The 24,828-nt window shown below is 43.3% G+C and overlaps 3 protein-coding genes and 2 non-coding genes across 5 annotated transcripts; all 5 read left to right on the plus strand.

Annotated features, from left to right (window-relative positions):
- Window positions 1-3,471: 3,471 nt before the first annotated feature.
- LOC107193428 lies at window positions 3,472-5,298 on the plus strand. The gene is made up of 5 exons (XM_015582870.1): window positions 3,472-3,554; window positions 3,773-3,908; window positions 4,478-4,627; window positions 4,713-4,864; window positions 4,949-5,298. Exons 1-5 carry the CDS (start codon window positions 3,472-3,474, stop codon window positions 5,190-5,192), a joined length of 765 nt encoding a protein of 254 aa, XP_015438356.1. The 3' UTR covers window positions 5,193-5,298.
- A 2,725-nt stretch (window positions 5,299-8,023) lies between these two features.
- On the plus strand, window positions 8,024-11,209 carry LOC107193577. Its single transcript, XM_015583051.1, has 2 exons — window positions 8,024-8,756; window positions 10,350-11,209. Exons 1-2 carry the CDS (start codon window positions 8,066-8,068, stop codon window positions 11,207-11,209), a joined length of 1,551 nt encoding a protein of 516 aa, XP_015438537.1. The 5' UTR covers window positions 8,024-8,065.
- A 3,489-nt stretch (window positions 11,210-14,698) lies between these two features.
- LOC107193595 lies at window positions 14,699-16,210 on the plus strand. Its single transcript, XM_015583070.1, has 2 exons — window positions 14,699-15,115; window positions 15,779-16,210. Exons 1-2 carry the CDS (start codon window positions 14,699-14,701, stop codon window positions 16,208-16,210), a joined length of 849 nt encoding a protein of 282 aa, XP_015438556.1.
- A 1,525-nt stretch (window positions 16,211-17,735) lies between these two features.
- Trnas-gcu lies at window positions 17,736-17,817 on the plus strand. The gene has a single exon. It is a non-coding gene; the product is annotated as a tRNA-Ser (tRNA).
- A 3,239-nt stretch (window positions 17,818-21,056) lies between these two features.
- On the plus strand, window positions 21,057-21,129 carry Trnak-cuu. Its single transcript has one exon. It is a non-coding gene; the product is annotated as a tRNA-Lys (tRNA).
- The last annotated feature ends 3,699 nt before the right edge of the window (window positions 21,130-24,828 follow it).

Genomic DNA, 24,828 nt, shown 5'->3' on the forward strand with positions numbered 1-24,828 from the left:
CGACGGAGAGCACCGATACTCGGCACGCTCTACCGTACTCTCTCGCTCGCACACCTCCCTCCCATAGACCACCGAAATTCCTCGGCACCCGTCAACACCGACGGAGAGCACCGATACCGCGGCTCGCTCTACCGCTCTCGCTCGCACGCCGTGACGTCACCCGATTCCCGGAAGCTGCGAGATGGCTCATTACGGTACGACATTCCCGCAAGGGAAATTGTAAGCCGCCGGCCAAAAGGTAGATTTGATAAACTATTTATGAAACTACATCTATTCGGAATTTATCTGTTATAAATATACAAATCTAAGGCAAGATATAAAATTGAATAAAACAAGAACATGTAAAAAGTAACATTAATAAAATGTCTATTAACGATGCATTTAGAATAAATTGTCTTGTAGTTAAGTGAAAAAATATATAATTTTCCGTTTCATGTTTCATGACTGTCATATTTATCCCTTAACCTTAAACTGAAGCATCGGATATTTTCATTCCCGTCAAATCATATAGATACACGCAATATGAATGGAATATATAACACTTCATTTGTGCTAATAATACTCAAATTCATGCTTTATCGGTAACATCGGGTATTGACACTGAAATGGTAAGGAGGTTTCTGACGCTCTCGAAGCATGGGACAGAAAATTACATTGCATATTAGGTCTATTCTTATATCTCGTCTGTGGTAGAACTTAGGCTCGCGTGGTACTTATCAATTCGTCCCAGTGGGGGCACCACGCGATAAACGGCGTTGGTCCCTGTCGATAAAGTCGACCGAAAGTCGGTTTTTTTAACGGTCATCCATACATTCGAATATACTTGTTTTCCTAGATAACGATTCCTTGAAACCGCCAGGTTTCTCGGATAAGAGTGTTAATTGCAGGCTTAAAACGAGTTCAACTAAATGACGACTTGGTCAGCGAAAAGCGTTTCTTTGAAAACGGTCGCGAATAGGAAAGGAATATCACCGTTAGCTGCACACTAAAAAGCATCCGTTTTCGTCTCTAATGATGACGAGACGCGCTCCATCGGGAGGGAAATTATTTTCATTGATCGACGCGATGTTCATTTGTTGTGTCGTCGCTACTGTTTTTATAGTTTCGAGCCAGCACAGTACAAAGTACGTGGCAAAATATTTCGAGCAAGCAGAATCGATCTACGAGGAACACAGATTCGAAGACGAGGAAGAGGAGCTTCAAACCGATCTAACAGAGTTAATCAACACGTTTCTTCCTCTTGTGTCGAAACTTATTGTTGCGTACGAGCTGGATCCATTGGAAATATCGGACGTTCGTCAGAACTATTCGATCGTGAGTGTATTTTACGTTAGGCAGTTCTTTGCGTACCATGAAATTTAACATACAGTAACGTCTCGATGAGTGCAACCTTTTTCGAGTCGGCTCTAGGTTATTGCAAGGCACCGTCTCATTTATGGCAAGGCAGAAAAGTTTTCAGGACCTTATAAATTTATTTTTTACCCGAAGCTGAGCCTCTGCTTGGCTTCTGTTTACTCTGTTTTAATTGATTCCAGAGGGTTACTCCTCTAGTGGTGGGAATAACGCCGTTGCTCGTTTCGCATTCATTGAGGTATCACTGTATTCAATGCGATCGTGAAAAGATTGCTTATAAAGCTTCTTTGACGATACCTTCGAGTCAAGGGAAGACGATCGCGGTCATTAGGCTGCGGCGCGAAAGCGAACGTACTTACCTTCCGATCGAAGAAAGTGAAGACACATAGCGCGCGTTCGACCTCGAACGAAAGCGACAGCGAATCGGTGATCATGAAATCACGGTCGTTGAACCGGATTCCACGAGAATCTTTGCTCTAGGTTCACGGTCGAACGAACCGTGTCGACGGCGATAACGATGTTTCCGATATTGTCGCTCGATTCGGTATTTTTCCAAAAATATCTCGGTACAGTGCCTCTCCGGGATTTGACCATGTATCGAGGAAAGGATAATGTTGGATCTCGGTTACTTCTTCGACCTAGTTTTGATTTGACCTAGTGAATTCGAAAACAGGCAGCACGAAGCGCGCGTTTCGCTCAAGGTCAGAAAGAATCGAAGGGAATCGAACGCGATCGGATCGTTCTGGTGAGGCAGTCGTCCCTGAGTTCCAGGGTTGAATGACCGAACGGCAGACGAATTGACATGACGCAGCGTGACGACCCTGATAGCACATGATGCCTTAAAGACGTCCATTTTACGGCTATTTTAGGCCTAATCGCTAGAATCGAGAATACGCATGAATAAAAATACGAGTCACAAATGTTTTCATTTGTTTTGTTTCAGCGGTTTGCGAGCCTGCCTGTGGCGTACGGTGTGCTAACGTACTCTTTTTCTTCAGGACTGTTACATCATCTGTCTGATTTGGAACGCGTCGACACAGCTATTGGAACATTCAGAGATAACACTTTGAGTATCGATGCGAGCCTTGAAATGGACAGTATGCTGGTAATTAAAGATCGAATGGCTTGTTCGTCTTGTTCAGATCGAACGAGATTCGATTAGGGATTATAATATTGCTCAACCGACTTACCGGTAAATCGCGAAAAATACTTTCGATTTTTAAAAATTTTATAGTAATCCCCCACGTTTTTACCGGTTTCGGAAATCTTACCAAATTACCAGTAATTGATAAAATCGTAGATTTACAATTTCTAGACTCGACACGATAAGCGCATGTGTTTATCGCTTTAAATCTTTTCCAGATGTCCTACGACTACTTTGTAAAAGTGTTGTTTCTCCGGCAATACGGAACGATACTCGCGGAAGCAAACTCGATATTGGTTAACGTCCGAATCGACATCGATACGATTGATTGCACGTTTGTTCTGAAGAAGCTTAAACTGCATCGCATCCAGTACGAGATTCGTTCGGTTTTTTGAAATGGTCAAATAACGTCCGTCGTTTTTTCAAAATTCAAGTCCATTAACCCCGACACGAATTTTCATTTTCGCAGCTCCCTTGCGATTTTTATACGTGGAAGCACTTTAACGGAGAGATTATTCACGCCCCTCACGAACGTTGGAATCTCGTTGGCGAATAGAGCGTTGACAGAGGAAATCGAGAACCGTATGACAGCGCTGCTGCGAGAATATCTCGAAGAAATCACGGTGGACCTTCCTCTGTGGGACACCCTCAAGTTGTTTATCGCCTCGTGATTCGTTCCAGAAAAGAACACCTGCTGCGGATAAACATTTAATCGATGTATCGTCTGTAATCTCGGTCTATCTTCGTTGGCAAAAAAGTCCGTATCAGGAAGCGTATCGTCCTTTAATTTTTGTATTGTTATGTACGACAGGTTTTGCGACAAATAAACACGATAATACGACCTTCAATCGAGAATCCGATAAGACGTACAATGATAATTGACTAACGAGTCTATAAGAATAGAGAATACGGGCGAATGGCAGTCAGATCGTTTGCAATTTATCACTCGTTTCATCTGTTCAACGGCGCACATCATGGCCGCTCAAATGCGACTGATATTTCTGCTAGTCGCGTCGGTTCTTCTCGACGCGAGTTTCGCCCTTCCCGCCAATATCGAGTAAGTTTTGCATATCCATATTGCCGCGAAAGAGACTTCTTCGACGAAACACTAACGGTCCTGTAGTTAAAGTCGATGGACACGATATTGTGTTCTTGTAAAAACATTAAGTTGTAGAACTGTCCCCGTTTCGAATGCTTCGAAGTGCACGTCGCACTCATCGAGACATTACTGTAATATTGAGTAGAATTGTGTTTATTTTCTCATTTGCGTTCCAGAGCCAATAACGATGGTGATGACAGGTTATCGGTGAACATCGACGAACTCCTCGACTCGATATTGCCCACGTTACAGGATCTTATTTTGAAACAGGGATTGGATCCTTTGAAAATGGATGATTTCTCTCATAATCTGGTATCTCTTTCATATATGGTTTCTCGCGAACTTTCATTCGACGCTTCTATCGGGTAACGATCGAGTTGTTCCAACTGAGCAATCAATTATTATCAAATTTACATCCACTTACTACCGATCTGTATTTAAGGTGGCTCCCACAAATTGTTAATAATTATAAATTTAGTTCAAAATTGGGCAGAACATTCCTAAAAGCTTCCACTTTCGATTGCTACCAAACAATTGCAAGGTCAACGATAAAATTATTGAAAAAGAAACGTTATAAAAATTTCTTTTTAACACGAGCCTTATGGAACTGTTGCTGATACTGAGAAGTTAATCATATTTTATTTAGTTACAAAAAATAAAATTTTTCTTAAAAATTAAAAAAAAAAACATTTTTATTATTATTGTTTATGGCGAGGGTGATGATAATATGGGATCTGCGCAGATACAGAGTCCGTCATGAAAACGGAGAAAAACGACGAATGACTGTTAGGGAGAAACGATCTGTAGTCTATAGTTGGATGACAGTCGTGGACTAACGTAAGTCGGAGTCACGCAATGTTTTCGTGTTTTTGTTTGCACAGAAAGGAATAATCAGCCACGATGGAGTTTTTCAGCTTACGAACGGCTGGTTGCAAGGGCTGTCCGTTATAAAGCGCGCCGGTAATGCCATTCTATCCTACGGAGATAGACGCCTGACTGTGGATGCGATGCTGAATCTCGAAGTTCTGGATGTAAGAGGCTACGCTCACGAAACATATCGTGTCGGTGTAACGAAAAACGATACGAACTAAAAGCTTTTTATTGCGGATCTTTTAGATGAACTACCATTATCTATTGAAATATTCGTTGATATCGCGGAAGGGTGAGTTCCGCGGTCGCTTCCAGAACATGAAGATCCGTGTTGTATTGTCGCTGGACACGCAGAATTATAAACTTGTTGTGGATTCACTAAGAGTTACCGGCGTTGAGTAAGAATCATTGTTCGATTTATGAGGCATACGTGTACATCCGTCGGTCTTATTGTCGATTAATATTGATTTATTACGTTCCAGAAAAATGACAGTGAAACTGGAGGGCAACGTGATTGATCCTATTTTAAATCAAGTGCTCAAAAGTGTTGTGAAGAGTTTCAGAAACGACGTGATAAACATGATCGAACAACAATGTTTACCTATCTTCCAATCGCTCGTGAATCGTATCAACGATAAGATTCCACGGCCGGATCGTCCAATGGCAGAGTACAGCAATGAAAATCTGGAGGACATACCGACTGTGATCGAGTTCCTTCTCGTCTAACATTTCCTTGAACGTGTTTTTTTTATTCCTGTCGATTGACTATCTAGAATGTATGCATCGGGAAACATAGACGTTCAATTTAACAATAAAGAATTGTTATCTATCACTTTGACATGTGTTTGAATTTCAACATCGTCCCGTGACTTCGTCTATTGCTCTAGGTGTGAAGCATTTTTTCACCGACTGATTTTTAAGATCACAAAAAGGAATAATTGCTAATAAAGCGGACAAATTTACGAATCAGACCAAAAAATTAACATCGAGAAATATTTAGTCGCGTGTTGCGCAGTTACCTCACAATACCCGTCAATTTAGGAGCATGAGTCGCGACTATTATAGCGCCAGGCGCAACAGTTTTGGCCCAGCATCCATCCTAGTTTGTTATCACAGCGCTTTCTCTTTTATTTACAAAGTTATAAACCTTGTTACCACCCCTATGACTTTCAACCTCGGTCTCCATTATGTCCGAAATTTCCGGCCGGCTACGAAACTTAAATTGGAATGAATACGTAACGCTCTAGTTAATCTTTAGAATACAGCAACACTCTCGGATAGAGTCTGTCTGAAAGACCGTGCGAGCAGATCCAGCAAACATCCCCCTTTACATGTGGGATGTTCCGTTCGATGATACCGTAACGCAATTATCGAAAACAAACGCATTCCACCCATTACATTCGTGGCATTAAGCTGCGTCCCCATTATGCCGCGCGGCTTGTTGGCATGTGCCGATGACATAACCCCATATGTTCGGTTTTGTCGTTTGGCATAATGGAGACGCACCTTTACATGTTGCGTTTCGCGCACTGGAGTGAACATTCCATCAAGTAACGCAATTATTTTTACTTAATTAATTAATAATTGGGTGGAAGGAGGTGCATTAGAAATAATACAAGTTAAATTTCTGCGGCAACGCACGCGATGAATACGACGATCCGTCATGCGTCACCGTACTTGGTTGAATGTTTGTTTAAAGCTCGACACGCGAGCAAACTGTTATGTATTGTCCGCTTCCGCACGAAGGTGAACTATAGTCGCACTCCGTTATCGATCGCCGCTACCTTACACCGACAGGTTCCGTGGGCACCCGGTCGTACCACTTACAACGTTGATTCCTCGTAACAAGATATGTACATAGAATAATAATTAACTCGAGATATACTAGTCCATGCGGAAAAAGAAGGAGATAGTTACAACCATTCGACGCTGAAAAACTAAGAACGATATTGTTATCGATAACGTCGGATAAAATTTATTGTTTAATGGCCATTCACGCCAAGGACGTAAAATCGTACTCTAACCCCCGTCAATAAACGCACTTTTCGACGATCGTCCTGCGGTGATGCGTGTTGTCCGGCAGAGTATCCTTTGAAATTATATTAAAAAAACCATAGCCATTTTTTTCCGCATTTGGCTTGGGTTTTGCAGGCAACGCCAGCTGACAAATGTGGTAAAGCAAATTGGCAGCAAGCCTTGCAACATAACCTGTGTCAAATTGGGGGCAAAAACGGAACAGAGTCTGCGCAAGCCAATTTTGTTGCCAGTGTGCGCGCAAGTGGTTTATAGCAAATCTTGCATCAAACTTCTAGCCATAACTTTATAATAGGCATTGAACTAAATTTAGCTTTGCAGGTTTGGCTGACTGAGTAGATAGAAGGTAACGCGAAAGGTCTGATTCTGCAAAAGGAAATACAAAAACCGGGATTATTACAATAGAATGTTTGTTCATATTCGTGGGTATTTCGCGTTTACCGTTCGCGAAATGACGCTTGGAGTTTGTAGAAGACGCGTTTATTCCAGCTGCGCGCAGGTGGTTGCTTTCCGACGAAATCGAATCGTGAAAAGCTGAGCTGAGCCGGGACGAGTGAAGTCGAGCGAAGCCGAGCGAGGCGACGCGATGGGATCCGAAAAAGGTCGAGTTATACATACGCCTGTCCAGCGAGGCACACTTGCAAGTGTGCAACTGTCAAAACAGCGCTGCGTTCTCGCATTGATCCAGCAGAAGCAAGCTAACCAGAGTAAAATTATAACTGTACCGCTTGCAGAGGTTAATACCTAGTATTCCCTCCGTCGTCCGCGACAACTATACATGGGTATTCTACTGCCATTGAAACGTCGGATTGACAGAAGCATGTATCGGATCGCGCGGTAAGGGAGAAAAAGGAGGAAAATGTTGGATAATTTGATTCGGTGGGTGAAACAAGGAGGCATAAGCAAAGAGGGTAGAGAGTAGGGTAGGGTAGGACAGGGTAGGGCAGAGTAGTAGGGCAGAGTAATAGGGCAGGGGAAATCAGGTAGGTTTCCGTTGGGGGGGCTGAATCGCGTTGTACGAAAAACTGGAATCGAAAACCAAAAGAAGCGGAGGGATAATACGATAGTTAACGGACAGAGAAAGAAAAAAAACTAAGAAACTGTGATTACTTTAGGCTCGTCTCGCAACGGCATCTCGGTTTCGGATCAGCGTAGATCGCGTGGAGAATCCAGTCTTGGATCGCAAGCGGTGACGAGCGGTGACGAGCGGTGGCGCGCGAGGCGACGCGACGCCGAGTCGGGCCGAGCGGAACCGAGCGGAGCCGAGGCGCAAGCTCGAGCGAGGCCGAAGCCGAAGCTGAAACCGTGGGCAAAAGCGACGGAAGGCAGGGATTTGGGCTCGGCGACGGTAGCGTTAGCCTAGCGAGGAAGTCAGGCGGCCGGGAAGGTGCGGAGGTGTCGACTTAGTAAATATATAATCAACTCGGTGTCGTTTTTCGGTAACGACGTGACGGGGACGAGAGAAAGGAACGAGCGAGAACGTCGGAGCGTAGAGCCGCGAGCTGATCGTTTAGAAGGCGGGTGCGCGTCTTCCCCGGCTGGACGCGCGCGTGTACCGGCCGTGTATGGACGGCGGCACGCGTGCACGAGTCGAGGAGGAAAAAGCCCTGGATTCGTCTCGCCTGCGATCCTCCGCTCGGCTCGGCTTCGCGAGCTCCTCCTCGGCCGGCAACACTCGTATCGCCAGGCGCAAGAGAAAGAAGAGGAGGCGGCAGCAACGACGAAATAGCAACGTCGACGACGAAGACGAGCCTGTCGTCGTCGTCGGCGGCAACGGAGGTAGAGTCGGTGGCAACGGTAACGGCGGCACCAGCACCGGTGGTGGAACCACCGACGCGATTCTCGCGGTCGAGCAAAATCAACACCAGCAACAACAACTACCACAACAACCAGGAGAGGAATCGTCGTCGTCATCGTTTCCCAACGAGGAACCGAGCAAACTGTCGAAAAATCGCTCCCCGCACAACACCAACGAGTCCCAACGAATTGTGTCCAGAGGAGGAAGCGGCTCGCGCGCGGCTGCCTCCTCCATCAGCTCCGGCATCACGCTTCTCAACCGTCGAGCCGCCAGCAAGCGATCGTCCCGGAGATGCAACGCGAGCGCCCGTAGGAACGCGATGACGATGGATCTCCAGAGACTGATCACGGAGGTGCACGCCAGGCCCGCGATCTGGGACCAAAAGAACGTCAACTACCACAATCGCGACGTCATCCTGAAGATGTGGCGGGAGATCGCGAGGGCTTGCGAGGTCTCCAGTGAGTATACGCCTCGGCTATATTCCCTCTCTTCTCGCTTCACGCTTCTCGCTTCTATTTCTTCTCTCTCTTCTCTCGTCCCTCTTCTCTCTTCTTTCCCAACGGTCTGGTTTATGCGCGCCTGCGTCACCACTCTCTCGTCTCTATCCCTCATTCGTACTCCCTCGCCCTCTCCTTCGTTACTTTTCCTCCCTCTCTCTTTTTACGCGTCCCCTCCTTCCAGGGAACACGCACGAACACACATCCGCCGAACACGCCTGTCCCTCATTTTCTGCCTTCGATCGATCGACCGCCGACTCGAAGTACATACATACATCCATATGTACATACTTAGCGATGATCGGAGCTTCTCCTTTTGACCGAATCGAGTGAAGTCCAATTGAATCAAGTCGATTAGAGTCGATTCGAGACTCGTCGATTGCCGATTTCGTCCACTACTTTGTCAGCCAAACTTGCAAAACTAAATTTTGTCCAATGCTTGTTATAAGGTTATGAAATACAAATTTGATGCAAGATTTGCTTATAAAAAACTTGCGCGCACATTGGCAGCAACATAGGCAGCAATTTAGTTCGCGCAGACTCTGTTCCGTTTTTGCCCCCCAATTTGACACAGGTTATGTTGCAAGATTTACTGCCAATTTGTTTTACCGTTCTGTCAGCAGGCGTTGTCTGCAAAATCCAAGCCAAATGCGAAAACAGATGGCTGTGGTTTTTGTAGAAAACTTTTGTCATTTTTTGCTGGCAGTTTGTTTGAAACTTGCAAACAACTGTTTATCAGGGTACCTACATACGTACATATGCATTATTCCCGATAAAGAAAAGGCTGCTGGAATATCGACAGCAGCACGGTTGCAATTATTATCTCGGTTGAGTGACATTCCGTGCGAGGTCGCTCCTTGTCAAACTTGGTACTTGAACGGCGATTCTTTTATCGCGAGATAAATTACTGATTGTTAATTACTTATCGAACCGAGAAAAATGCTGTTCATCCCGGCCGTAAGCGATCGGTATCGATGGAACGCGCATGCGTGCCCATCGTCACCGAATCCAATTCCTGTATTATACACTGTTCGTGCAAGCACAGCAATTGATAGGTCGGAGGATACAATCGATAGATAGGAGGACGAGCTTGGAGCTCCTTTTAGAACGGATTATGCAAATTATGTCTGGAAGCTTTACTTTTCCAATAGCTGGTATACCTAACTAACACATTCGTCATCGGCAACGTAGTCCTACGTCATTTTAAAATCTTTAACGCTGAGTACCAGTAACGTAGTTCTACGTGATTTCAAAATCTGTAGCATCCAGCACCCGTGTCTCTTTAGCAAGATGATCATTAATTTTAATTTTTAATTTTTGTTAGGTTAAATATTCTGTTTATAGGTACAATACCTAGCTAAAGTTGTTCACTGTTTTAAAAGCGCGAATTGTAAACCGTTATACTTTCAAATGGCAGAATAGACTTTTGAAAATTGTACGTGGTATTCAACTAAGTGTTTCGCCGGATGCGAATGTGTTAAATTAGACGATTCACGCTGCCTATTGACCGTCGTAATTCTTTTAAAAAATTAACGATAAATTATTCGTTTACAGCGGACGTCGCAAAATCGAAATGGAAACACTTGCGAGACAATTTCCGCAACGAACTGAAGAAAACTTATCGAGGGAAATGTGACGGCGGCGCGAACGAGCACGACTCCAAGTGGGTATGGTTCAAGAGTCTGTTCTTCCTGCGAGATCAAATGAATTCCCGGGTGATCGGTTGTACCCTTTCACAAAATTGTACGGTGGCGCTTCGATCCTCGCCGGAGGGTACGCAAATCGAGCCGCAGATCGACATTCTCGAAGGTCACGAGGAAACTCAGTTCGACGACATGGACGGCGATTCCTGTCACTCGGTGCTCTCCAACGACGACGCTTTGCATCACGTTATGCCACCGCCTAAAATGAACAAAATCGGCCGGAAGAGGACCCTGATAGACGCGATGGAGAACGATTATTCGGAAATCGACCGTAAACGATTCGAATCCCTTCAAAAAAGATTGAGCGTGTCCCAGGACGACGAAGACGACACCTATCACTTTCTCATGAGCGTCAGAAATCCCCTTAAGAGTTTGCCGCTCGATCGACAGATGTTCGTTAGGTTGAAGATCCAAGAGCTCGTCTACAATGAGATCAATTCGCAGAATCAGCCGCATCACCACCCGAATCAACAGAATCGAATGTACGAGAGTTCGCAGGATGTGAAACCTTTGAGAACCGGAAACGGACCGGGAACAACCGGTGCTGGAGTTGGTCCCGGTCCTGGACCAGGTGGAGGAGGGATTGCCGGTGAATCCGTCGGCGGTGTTGACGGTAGAGAACAAGGTGGTATCGATGACGCCTCCAATCCAGCAACGTTACTCCACAATTGCGCGTCAGAGGGCTCCGGTCACGATGCCTTCTTTGGTTAATTTAATTTATCTTCTAAGGATTGTAAGAATTATAATTTTATTAATAGGAAATAAACGATGGTATTTTTTCAATAACTTATGGTTGTGGATTACAACGATTCTTCTATGAACATCTTTTTCCGTAGCGGATTTAATAGTTCCCTCGGAGCAGAACATTTATGTACTCGTGTAATTGAAAGTCTGTCAACTGGATTGGTTGTAGAAAGTGTCGTGTAGTGCACGACTGGATAAATTCTCGTGCGTCGCGAGGGTACGTCGTCTGCCGTCGAGACAATAGAAAGGCCCTGTCAGGATGCATATTCAACCGATGTTTCGCAACCACTGAAGTGTATTCCGGTACTACATATACTCTATAGACCAGTATTGTACGTTTCACGGCGAGATAAAGTCGTTCAAACGGAGTTTGCACCAGTTTCCTCGGTGTTTATCAACCGCTCGCGCGTCGCGGTTATTGGATATCGTACAAACGACAGACGGTCCGCCTAGAATTTAATTAAACCGGGTTATTAGGTACAGTATAGATTTTCACGGGGGCAACGGCACTATGTACGATCGAAGAGGGTCCGCTGCGCTTAACGGTTTAAAAAGCTTGTTCAAAGCTTTGTTTTTTATTTATTTTGCAGACTGTAGGCTACAAATGCATAAAACCCGTAGTCTAGCCATCGGTTTATGAAATATTTAATGTTCAGTGCCAAGGAACCTTCGAACATACATCGGGGATTTACTGTATACATCATCGCGTGGGAACAACGATCGTGTTTGATCGGCCGATTGGAATCTATCGAACGATTACTTGGCGCATTCTCAAGAAACGGAGAACGCCATCGTCTCGGGGTTTCCTTTTTCTTTCTGTCGAGCTTGCGCCTTCCATGGGAATTCGGGAAATAACGAGGTAACTTTTCCCTCGCATAGAAAAGCCGCGACGTCTAGACGGGATGCTCTATAGCTGCACGGTATATTGCACCGGTTGAATAGCTTATTTCAAAGTCTGCTTCGTAGCTCGTTCAACAGACTATGCACTTGGTTTTTCCATACAAAGAGGATTAGCATCGTCCTACTCTTTTCTCTCCTTCGCCCCGATCCCTTGGTGGTATTCCTTTCCACCACTGCGTCCGTTCCCATAAACACATTGTTTCCTCTTCGTCTTATTCTCATTGTCATTGTCAACATTAGTCATTGTTTCCTCTGTTCTTCTTTTTTCGCGACTAGAAGCTCCAACGTATCACGTCGACGCAACGTTCTCCCGAACCTCGGTTCGATTCGTTCCAATACGAATTCACGGATTCAAGATCGCGGCGGACAAGTTTCGTGCACCGTCGTCTGGAATCCACACGACTGCCACTGACGAACGAGTTGCTCTACAGCGGAGACTGGAGGCGTGAAAGCGAATGTAAGTGATAGAAGTTCGATAGAGTGTAAGTGATAGAAATTCTTCTTGACGAGGACACCTTTTTCGAAAGGACACGAAAGGGGAGATGTCTTCGAGCGGCGGAGCAAAGTAAGTTAACTTTCAAACGTTTTGCTCCCGGCAAAATTGCAGGAGAAATGGGCTTCTTTCGTAAAATCGCGTGCAACTCCTTGTGCACGAAACCCGATTGTATTCACCGAACTGTGCGAGTCGATACTTCCGTCAACGAGTTTGTTCTCGAACGGCGACCATTCGCCGCTTTGTGACTAAAATTTGTTCGGTGGGGCGTAACAACGAGGGAAAAAAGAAGAGGCATCTTTTTCGGAGCAATTTAACAAGTGAAACAATCTCGTGTGCAACTCGTTGCTCGTCGTTCGAGCGAAATGGATGAGACCAGTCTCAGGTTTCTTGTCGTCGACGCAACCGTAACTACGCGAATACGATTGTATGGAGGGATACAGTAATGTCCATTCTAGCGAAGGAATTTAATTGTATAGGAAATAAATGTTAAAATGAATGTTAATTTCACATAAATTTCAGCAACTTCCGAAACCAAGTGGTAGGAGGCCTATCGTCTACCTCACTTTTTCCCGTAAATGACATTTTACATGTCTCCTGTACCGAATTTTCCATTCTTTCCGATGGTAATAATTATTTTACTCTAATTTGGTTAGTTTTTAATATAATAGTGCAAAAATGATATCAAGTCCATGTCTTGTTACGAGTCAAAACAGTGTAATATCATCACGTAGGGGACTTAATGCAATGTTCACCATTTCTACACATCCAGAACTTGTTTTAAGCCCATTCAATAGTTCGAAGATACCGATTGTTTCTCGTTAAATTCATACGGAACGGTTCCAAAACTATACGGTTAATGTATCCTGCTCCCCTTTAAAGTTTGAAAAGTCTGACTTAATACGTTCTGGAGTCCAGTCATATGTATCTTTTCTCAGGCATATAAACGTGTTCGCGCGGTTGAAAGAATACATGTTCGTTTCTGGAATCCTAGCACGTAACAACGCGTGGCGTTTGCGCAAACTCGGGCGCATGACGTGATGGAAGGGAGAAGCATTTCCAATTGAACGGAACGTCATCGAGCTTCCATGTTGTGTGCTCATATACGGTCAGAATGCGTATCATCAACAGCCGTAAACTACGCGGACGGAATTGTACGTTGGATAAACTGGAGTTTAACTCCGGTTTATGTCGATGCAAGGCCGTCTCGAACCGGAGAGTGGCAAGCCGATGGCGCTTAAATGTAGACACGGCTGTTGTCTCGATCGATTTGCCGTCGGTGGAACGAGCTCGAGCGATTAGATGGCCGGGTACATAGAATCGTAGACCCGCCAACGGATCTGCCGAGAGTCGAGACGACTGGTTTGCGCAAACCTGTCGGAATGACATTCGCTTCGTCGGTCGCGACGGGACAAAGCATTTTGCAAGATACGTATACATATATGTATCCTTGGGAGCTCACGAAAAGCCCTCCAATCAAATTCGTCGGTGACAAAGAGAGCGAACGGGGCATACAGGGGGGAGGGCAATGCAATTTTTCCCTCCGGAAAGAAGGAGGGGGGGGGGGCAAAATCCAATTTTTTTTCTTCTAGAATAGTGCAAAAGCCACTTTCTTTCCTCCTGGCTACGCCCATGGAATTTACCCGTCTCTACAGATAGGTTGTACGGCTTGGAGAACGATCGCGGTGCACGGTTGTCGCGCGCAACAAGGAACGGTATTCAACTGGCGGCCATGAGAGGTACCACGGTAGCAGCGTTGGCTGCGCAATCACGGACAAACATCGTGTGGCATTGGAGAGATCTGGCAACGTGGTGGTTTGAACAAACGTGTAGCTACGCGCTCTCAAAGGCACGCGTGTATGTACACGACCGGCGTCTGGCGACCGACGACGATCGCTGTTCGAGCAAGCGGGTTGCGCGACTCGTGGCTCCTCAGTCGGTCGTCGAGCGTGGTCATTCACGCTTCGCCATAGTTTTGTAACTGCGGTCCGTCGTTTCGAACATTCCCGTGCCGGCAAGATCCGTTTCATCGGCCGTGAATCCCAACCCGCTATACACCGGAAATGTCGAATCCGGACCTGGTCGGGTACACGCACGACTTCCTCACGGAGTTCATTCAACTCTACCGAAGCTTCCCCTGCTTGTGGCAGGTCAGGTACAAAGGTTACAAGGACCGGTTGCTGCGAAACCGCGCCTACGATGCCCTCGTGCAGAAATTGCGCGAGGTCAATCCGGTCGCGGACAAAGAGACCGTAATACGGAAGATCAACACACTCCGGACCGCTTTCAGACGCGAGTACAAAAAGGTGCGAAGCTCCCAGAGAATGGTAAAGAATCCTTGGCAACGGTACAGATCGTCGTTGTGGTACTACGACATATTAAAATTCGTGGCCGAACAAAACGAGCCAACTGCCATGGAGGAGGAGAAGGAACTCGTCAAGAATCCACCGATCCCGGTGGAGAACTATCACGAGCAGATGGTACGATTCTTTTTTCCCCCCAAAGTTTGTCACCGATCGAGGAACATATACCGAATCGCACACGGTCACTCGGCCAAACCGATGCGCATCGGTCGAATCGTCGTCAACTATGCATCTTCGATATACGGTCGAGCCCGTTTCCATCTCCTCCCTTCTCTCTTTCTCCCACTACCACTACCGCCGCCTCCACCGCGCGTTCGGTTTCCTCTCTCGCTCACGCTCGCCGACTCTCTCTTCGTAGACCTTTATCGATCCGAAACCTGGTCTCGTCGTGCTTCTCTACGTTTGCAGGAAATTACGTTTCAATCGGAAACCGAGCGAAAATGCTTTCGTCGTGGCGTCGATTCGTTTGCGAGCGCAACTCAAACGGAACGATGCGCGACGATGTTCGACTTCTCTCGGCGCTATATTTCAGTCTGAAGGAAGATACATACATGTGGTGTGTGGTGTGCGACGTGATCCAACGCAAACGTGGTGAAACGTGGCGGGACGAGACGGGACCAGACGGGATGCGTGTTGCGGTGGATAAGAGATACGCTCCGTTGGAGACAAACGGTCAACGCGCGTCGCTCACTCTTTAATTTTGCTTCCTTTCATGTTCCCTTTAATAAAACAGCGCCATTCTGTTTGGTTTTCAACTATTTATTTTTCTTTCTTGTTTAGTTCATTCAAACCGACGTAGACAAGATCGAACCACCATCGCCGGTACCTTCCCCGGAAGCTAGCCCAGACCCGAACTTTCAACCGGTGATCTTGGAGACCGAGGGATCCTACGCGAGGCGAATTTCGTCGTCTGTGTCCGGTGTCGACACGTTCAAAAAGAAACACCAACAGGAAGGCTTTCCAACGAAAGAATCGACTCACGATGTTCCGTCTTCGAGACCGTTCGCAGCCTGCGTGACCGACGACGAGTTCGACACGTTTGGTCGTTACGTGGCGAACAAATTGAGGAAATCGATGCCCCGGCAGGGCATTATCGCTGAGAAAATAATCGCGGACGTACTTTTGAGAGCGAATCTCGGCACCTTGGACGAGTCCACGTCGCTTACGGAGAAAGTACCCTCCCGTTGCTTCTTAGTGATGGGGGATCGTTGAACCGATTCATCTTGGATCGATTGGTTTCGATCTCGAGTTGAGATTCTAGACAAACTACTTGTACAGTTCCAGTTTTGTTCGTTTACACGCGTATGATCAAATTTAATGGTCTGTCCAAAAAGTAACCGAACTTTTTGAATTACGCATTAAACCCAGTGTCTTAAAAACATGCGGTTAACGGCACTGAATGCAGTATAACCTAACAAATAACCTTCTTTTCCCTGTTGTTGATTCGTTAGTACTCGTGTTATCGTTGTCCGAAGTTGGCACAGCCTATGTTGTTTGCCGATTTTTTAAAAAGGATCATTACAGGTGATGAGACGAAGAAACTACACGTCGCGCGCGAACTTATGCGCAACCATAGCGAACAGGTCGCAATGCGGATGGATGGAAACTGGCGATCAGCCAACAAAATCAAGTTTTCGGTCCGCATATAAGAACAAATAATGAACAACCGAATGTTTCTATTTTTTTTACCCAATAAAGTAACTGACTGTATCGTTGTTTGAAACGTCACCCTTTTTCTTTACTATAATCGACAAATTGAACAGTCGACAGAATTTTAAGGCCACTGGTCCAATTGTGGAACACGACAAAAGTACAATATTAACATGTTGAATACCGGATGATGACGGTTGTCACATATTTGGGTCTAAAGGCGCCTTTAAGCCGTCTTCAAGGCGTCATTAGACGTCATGTGCTATCTGGGCGGTGACCCCCGCAGCATTCAACGTGTTAATTTCTCTTTTTACTCACGGTTATGGAACAAATCTCCCGCTTCCACGAAAGGTTCGTCCAAAGTTACGATTTTATTTCCTCTTTAGATTAAGGGGGTATATAGTACGTAGTGCCCTGCGACACGATACAATGCCGCGCATTTTTAAAGCGCATGTAAATACTAAACTGCGAATCGATATTTTTCATTTTTAATGTACATATATGAGAAAATATTCCCAATTCCCGTTGTTACTGTCGTTTATCGATAATCTTTACTGTTTAAGACTCAATCTACGAAGTTATGTATATTAATATTTTTTTATATGGCTTTTATATTACTATATGTAATAAGTTACGTATTATATAAAGACCTTTCGATTTTTCGGACCCTACACCCCGTTTACGGAGCATCCTTAATTTGTATTGTATGCGTATGTATGTACGTATGCGTCTGCGTCTATTCGTCAACGGTATACACAATTGTTAGTACAAATAAACGCCCGTATAAAACAACAAAAAAAACGTGTTACAGATATAATTGTCATTCCTTGTTTCAAAGTTACTGTTAGATATACTGTATACTTTCGTTTTAGTATGTTGTATGCTATTGCTTGTTACACGTAGAAATCTCATCGCGGTTCCGTTCATTCGTATATCTTATCGTTTTTATCTGAAGTATATGTACATATAATATACTATTACTTATCATCCGTCAGCAAGACATTCTTAATCAATCTATGAAGACCAAATTACTCGATGAATTTTTACCGCAATATGTTCTACATATTTGAATCGAAACTCATCCGAAGACGAGGTGGCCGAGTGGTTAAGGCGTTGGACTGCTAATCCAATGTGCTCTGCACGCGTGGGTTCGAATCCCATCCTCGTCGATGGTGTTTTTTTTTATTTTCATCAAATTCGACCGTTCAAAGAAAGCATGCGTTATAAACTACATTTGCAAAAAGTAATATTCACGTGTGTGTACAATGCTATACGCAACCAGAAAGTCGTAGTCTATTGCTCGAAAGCCAGATAAAATTATAGGTTATGCACTTCAGGGATCTCACGATCATCATAAAGTTTAAAAAATATTTCAACTTCTCGACAGGAAATTGAACCCCAGTCTCCCGAGTGACAGGTGAGGATATTGACCACTATGTATGTATACAGATGGTACATACTATCGCGAAGGGAACGCTTATCATCGTTAGAATGGAATGACACAGCCTTATGCTTTTACATATTTTCGGTTGATATACACGGAACGTTCGACAATGAAATAAGAACTGGTAAATATGTAGAATCATAACTTACATGGAAGAAGTATAACAAGGAGTTGAGGGGGTGACAAAGACAAGTGGATGGACGCATATCCTTTTCAAAGAAATCCACAGGTAGCATTAGATCACCATCTGTTCTATGCCATTCATTGGAAATGGTGTGTGTTCAGTCACGGAACTACGCTGTCGACCGTACATATGTATTAAAAAAAACTCCGTCAGTCATTCATTTGACTATTTTCTTTGTCGTTTTCACTATTTTCTTATCATGTTCGACATGTCTCGCCTCAATACATATAACAATTCGTAAACGATTACTCGTAAAATCGAAAGGATCAATCGGACAACATTGGTGTCGCAACATGCACAAACACATTCAATATCGACCCGACTGCAAACACGATCACACGACCACACGAGCGCCACCACTGTTCTACCCTTTGAAACAACTGTCCAATATTAATTTTGTCGTCAATAAATCAGAACTGTGCGCACACCACGATGGTCGTGCTTGGATCTTATAATCCCAGGTGAATTCAACAGAAAATCCGCATGTCTAATAGATTCCCATTCGCGTCACTGACCCTGGGGTCCACATATACGTTTTATATCGGCTCGCAGAACTAAAATCACTTTCACCTTGCAGATATAATTTAACACGTTACGGATATTAAGCTTTCTTCTGAGGTGACGATACATTTACGCGTCTACACGGTCGTACAGATACTTTCCGAATGAACGTTGCCCGAAAATCGCAGGTATATAAATACATACCTGTGTGTACACTCGAGCGTGCAAAATTTCCAACTCGATCCGTTGCATCTGGAAAAGCACACGACACAACGTTTGAACGCCCACATGTTTACCAGACTTCGATCTATACTTCGAGCACTCTCTATACTAAATCTAAGCTTTCGTTGTTCCTTACGAGCAGAGATGGGCAAACTCATTATCTAGATAAAAAGTTTCAAATAAAAGATAAAAAAAAGTATTTCGTCATTTTGAATTGTTTAAACGTGAAAATTTCAATTTTTGTAATAAAATAATACTTCTTTATGAATGAATCGACCTTTGTCGAACAATTATTTAATCTCATTGACTGTTTAAAGCTGAGAATGATACCCTTAGATACTGCTGCTTTTCACTGCGTATTATTGGAATAAAATTTTGCCCAACTCTGCTTACGAGACCATGTAAAAGCATCTTCGCTTACCATTAAAAATTGATCGTAGCTTAAAGGCACTTAGTGAGCTTACGCCTCTCAGCTGGTCCTTCGATAAAAAGGTTCGTAAAGTACAAAAATTGCTTTAAAAACCTGCATTGTTGCATCGGCATGTATTAGCTCAAAACCTGTGTTCAAGTCTATGGATTATAATGTAAGAATGCGAGAGGCCTACAGACTGTAGACTACAGTCTTCTTATTGTATATGTATGTATAAGCGCGTAGTCTTTCGTTTACGTTTAGGTAATTTATGGCAGGATCACTTGAAGCGTCGATGGCCTGCAGGCGCTGCACGGCGACGTCGCGCACCAACGTATCTGAATGTATCGCTTGCTTCGTTTAGGCTTGAGGTTATTGTTACTTTTAAGGCTGCATGTGGGAGAGAGAGAAAACGAGGGAAGCGAGTGACTTGGTCCTGGGCCTGGGTTTTGTCGAATGAAAGAAAGTCACTGATCAGTTCAGAGTGGATCCGAGTGGCAAAGCAGTCAGAATTAGAGACAGTGTGGATTAAACGGTAGAGTGGATTGTAATGTGAATCAGTGTGGATTAGCGTAGTAGTAGAATAGTTGTTACAGTTTTAGCGTATTATATTCTATATTTAGCGTGGAAAAAGTGTCGCATTGTGTATTATTTCCGTGTTATCGAACAAAGGTAGCTGAGAGTTCAGTAATTGCGTCGTTCTTTGCGTGATTCTTTTTGTTATCTTTCCAAGTTGTCTTGTCGTGTCGTTATTGCCAAATCGTGTTCGTGTCAGTGTATTTGAAAGCGTTGCAAAAGTGTTGTGTTCTGTTAAATTATAATCATACCAAAATATAAGGTAGCTTCCGCGTTTGGTGTCATATCTAGTTGGGGCTGTACATGGTGCTTTATACTTTTTATCAATTTTACCAATTTCATTTGAATGATTAATATTTTAAAGTACTTCAAAATTCTTAAATGGAAACAAAATTTACCAATATGTGGAAAAAATAAAAATTTTTTCCTTATTGTGAAAACATTTCAATTTTTCTTTAACTCTTAAGAAAATATTGGGAGGTTCGGCGAACAAACCAAAAGAAAACAAGCAACATCGACGCTCATAGCAGACATGCGTAGAAGATATTACCAAACGCATTGAAAGCTATGTTTGTATACTTTGATCTTAATTTTTAGTTTTATTTAATCGTTGACATAGCTTTTTTCCGTGCCGTCATAATCTAGGTAAAAAAATCTGTGACCACCTAATTCTTTATGACAATGTCATTTTTCGTAACTAAATAAGAAGTGGTTAACTTCCCAGTATCAAGTACAGTTCCATAAGGATTGTGTTAAAAAGAAATTTTTATAACGTTTCTTTTTCAATAATTTTATCATTGACCTTGTACAGGAATATATACATACATAGGTATATTGTAATTATCGAAGCTCTGCGCCCTCTAGGAACTTCTCAGCGCACTAAATTATCGCTTCACTCCTTCAATTTCTGCAACAGCCGCGGCTTAGAAAACATCGCGTCGGATCTAGAGATACGTGTTCCAGCGAAACGATCGTGTAAAATTGTTGAAAACAATCCAAGCAAATTTTCAATGTTCCTATTATTAATAATAATGTTTCGATTTAAGAACAATGGCAAGTGGATAAAATACACGCCCGGCTAGCTCAGTCGGTAGAGCATGAGACTCTTAATCTCAGGGTCGTGGGTTCGAGCCCCACGTTGGGCGATCTTTTTTTTTTCATGATGTAGTATCTATCAAACGTTACAAGTGATAATAATTAATTATTACTCTCGGAAAGGAGAAAATATTTAAAATGAGTTTCTCTTCCACTTTTTTTTTCCAACAGAATCTTTGTTCTTTTCGTTGTTTCAACGCAATAGAATGCAAACTGTAGAATAAAAGGGAAAATAGTAATTGTACGAAAGTTCTCGCAAAAGAAATACAAGAAATAAAAAAGGGTAGGAAATTAATGAGGTGAGACTCATAAAGCGTGCGGTGGCGGCTATGTAGAGTTACATACATATAACAAATGTACGCCAAAATAAAAAAAAATAAAAAAATCTATATATCTAATAGTTTTCAAATACATAGACATATATCTGAAATAAATATTCCGGTAAAAAGAATAATAATAACATAATTTCAGCTTTAAAGAGTTAAAACAGAGTTGGGCACACTGTTATTCCAATAATACACAAGTGAAAAATAGCAGCATCTAAGAGCATGATCCTGACCTTTAAACACTGAATGAGATTAAATACATTGTTCGCCAAATGTCACCCCATTGAAGAAGTGTTATCTTATTATAAAAATTGGAATTTCCCCGTTTAATCGAATAAAAATGACGAAGTACTTTTTTCTTATCTTTTATTCGTTATTCGAAACACTTTATCCGGATAACGAATTTGCCAATCTCTACTTTAACTCACTCAAGCTGTGCAAAGTTTCTCATCTTGTGCAAAAAATTTGTTTAATAAAATCAAGAACCAATATTCATTTCAAAACTATCTAAACCATTAAAAACAAAATGTTTATTTTTTCTTTATAAATAATGTGCTTGCCCACGATAAATAACGAACTAGTAGTCACGGTAACACCGGTTTTCCTAAGGTTTCGATGTCATTTAACGAAGTTTCGTGCTGCTGATCGTCAAGAAATGTTCCAAATATTGTCACTAAAGTGATAAAGTAGACTGTAGTAGACAAATGCAGTTAACGGATTAAGATGTAAACCAAAGGATCTTCAACTCTGATCATCGAAACACGCACTGAATTGACACACGCGCGATTAATTCGACGTATCGTGCGAACGATACAATAATCTCACGTAATTCCGTGCGATATGTGGTCATAGAAATACATATCTTCATTAATTGACGGAGATCGCGGGGACGGTCAAGCTGTACCCGAGCGTCAGCAGTGGCGGCGGTTCGGTTCGGTTCGCGGAACGATATGATTAGAAGTCATCGCCACCGAGCGCCCGTAAGATTACCCGTGGTCCAGAACGAAAATAACTTGGCGTGTATTGCGCGTCGTGATAATGGGGAATCAACGGAATTACGTTCATTCCGATTCCACGATGCAGAGGAAAGACGTAACGACGAAAAGGAATATGTGTGTACATTTCCACAGAACGTCGTCATTCGGTTGTTCTTGAATCGAGTCGCTGAAAAATCTAAACACTTAGTACGATAAGACAATTTAGTAAATAACCGATGAGTGTTCGAAGGCTCCTCGACACTGACAAGGAGAGGTCCCCAGGTCGATCACTGGAATATTTTGCATCAAGAAACAACTTCAAAAAGAAAACCCATTTAGAAGCAGTTTGAAGAGACTTTTTTTAAGCTAAACCTACTCGAGATCGTATACATATAAGGGGTACGATAAAATTCATTGGAAAATGGAAAGAAATTATATAAAAAAAAGGAGTGAATAAAAATTTAATATGAATTACAGAATATAGATTGTATCTTTGCTCTAGAAAACACTACGAATTTTCCGAATAACCCAGTGCAGTAAATCCTCGATGAGTGTTCGAAGACTCCACGGCACTGAAGGAGAGGTCCCCAAGTAAACGCTGACTTTTTGATGAAGTTTAGCACAGTAATAGAGCTTGGAATTCTGAATATGATATTTGTTTCAGCCGCATATGGCCATTAGTTTATAAAATTTTTAATGTTCAGTGCTGAGGAGCCTTAGAACATTCATCGAGGATTTACTGTATACCTATGTGGGTCGATATCCAATAAAACTTGATTTTATTGTCTAAATTTTTCATAGAAAGGCACACAGCGTCCTCCAGTCCAACTGCAGCTTCCGAAAACATTTCAATACCCACTCGAGAATCCGTGATCGTGAAGTCCTCTTCCTGCCAAGCAGGACAAAATAAAATAAGGGCTGGGGGATGATGGGGGACGTCGAACTATTTTAAATTGTACACGATTCAGCGGTATATACAGGTATATACACCGTGTGTCGTGAAAATGAATCGAACAAAATTGTCTATTTATGCTCAACATCCCCTGAATCACCAGGTGAAACATCTCTATAAGTCGGGGAGTGCGCGAGCGCATACGGCTCTGTCGTGTATATACAGGGTGTAAAAAAAACATTCAATATTTATGTGGTACATAGAACGCACTGTACTGTGTAAAAAAGCCTTAGTAAACATAGGTCATAAGGTCAACTGTTCCTGAGATATACAAATTTTTGTATATTAGCATCATGATTGACTTACTGGACTCTAATATCGCAAGCGATGATAGAGGCTAATAAGTCAATCATGACGGTAACATACAAAAATGTTTATATCTCAGAAACAGTTGACTTTTCGACCTATGTTTACTGAGGCTTTTTTTCCCCGTACAGTGTGTCCGATGTACCATATAAATATTGAATGGTTTTGTCTTTTGAACACCCAGTATACGCCCGTTTCGAAAACGTAAGTACGACCCAGAAAATCCTGCGTAACACGGGCCTCGATAGGGACAGATGTCAATTGTCACTTCCCGTTTTGCGCGTCCCTCGATCACAATGAGCCACGTCGACGATCCCTTTTCACGCCGAACGGACACGTGTGCCGTGGAGAACCTCTCTTTCTCTAGGCGGCCCACCGAAACGGGCAGATGTTTGGGACCGTCTTAAAGATCCCAGGGTCTGGGGAGGAAAGGGAGCCCCTTTTCAGGCCCTTCGTCGTACTCTTTGAGACGCTGTGTGTATAATAAAAGGCCCAACGGAACCGTACCCGTGAGCCCATTGTCCGATTAAGCAGATGTTATTCACTGAATGCGCAATGTATAATATGAACCAAGGCGGGGGGGTCACAAAGGACGCGGACGGATTTTTCTGCTGCCGCGGCTGAGATTTTTGCATTTTTCCCGGTAGCCGTATATGTATTTATATACCTATGTTCGCCGTCGTAACGACATCATCTCGATGGAAATTCACCGTTACGCCACCCGAGGGTAGCAAACAGCCGCGACCAGACGGAACCGACACGCTCCGGAAGAGAAATCACGGTTCAGAGGTCAATCACAGTATCCGTGGGTAAAGAATATTTAACCCTTACAGTACCTTACAAGTTACCGTCCAACAATACCTTGAAAAATATGCTATTTATAAGGTATCTAGTAAAACTAACATATTTCTCTCATTAATGAAGATACTTTCATTTTTTTTTATTTCATTATTTCTATCCAGTAAACGTATGCTCCACTATATAAACTTATCTTATAAAAATAAAGTGTCATTAAATGTGTTTAAATTATATTAGAAATCGAAAGTCGATATACTGTAAATCCTCTATGAGTGTTCGAAGGCTCCTGACTTTTTAAAGATGTTTAGCACAGCGATAGAGCTTGGAATTCTGATGCTAACTATATTTGTTTCAGCCCCATATGGCCATTAGTTTATGAAATACAGGGTA

Source organism: Dufourea novaeangliae, unplaced genomic scaffold (assembly GCF_001272555.1).
Source record: "Dufourea novaeangliae isolate 0120121106 unplaced genomic scaffold, ASM127255v1 scaffold6, whole genome shotgun sequence".
Taxonomy (NCBI): Eukaryota; Metazoa; Arthropoda; class Insecta; order Hymenoptera; family Halictidae; genus Dufourea; species Dufourea novaeangliae.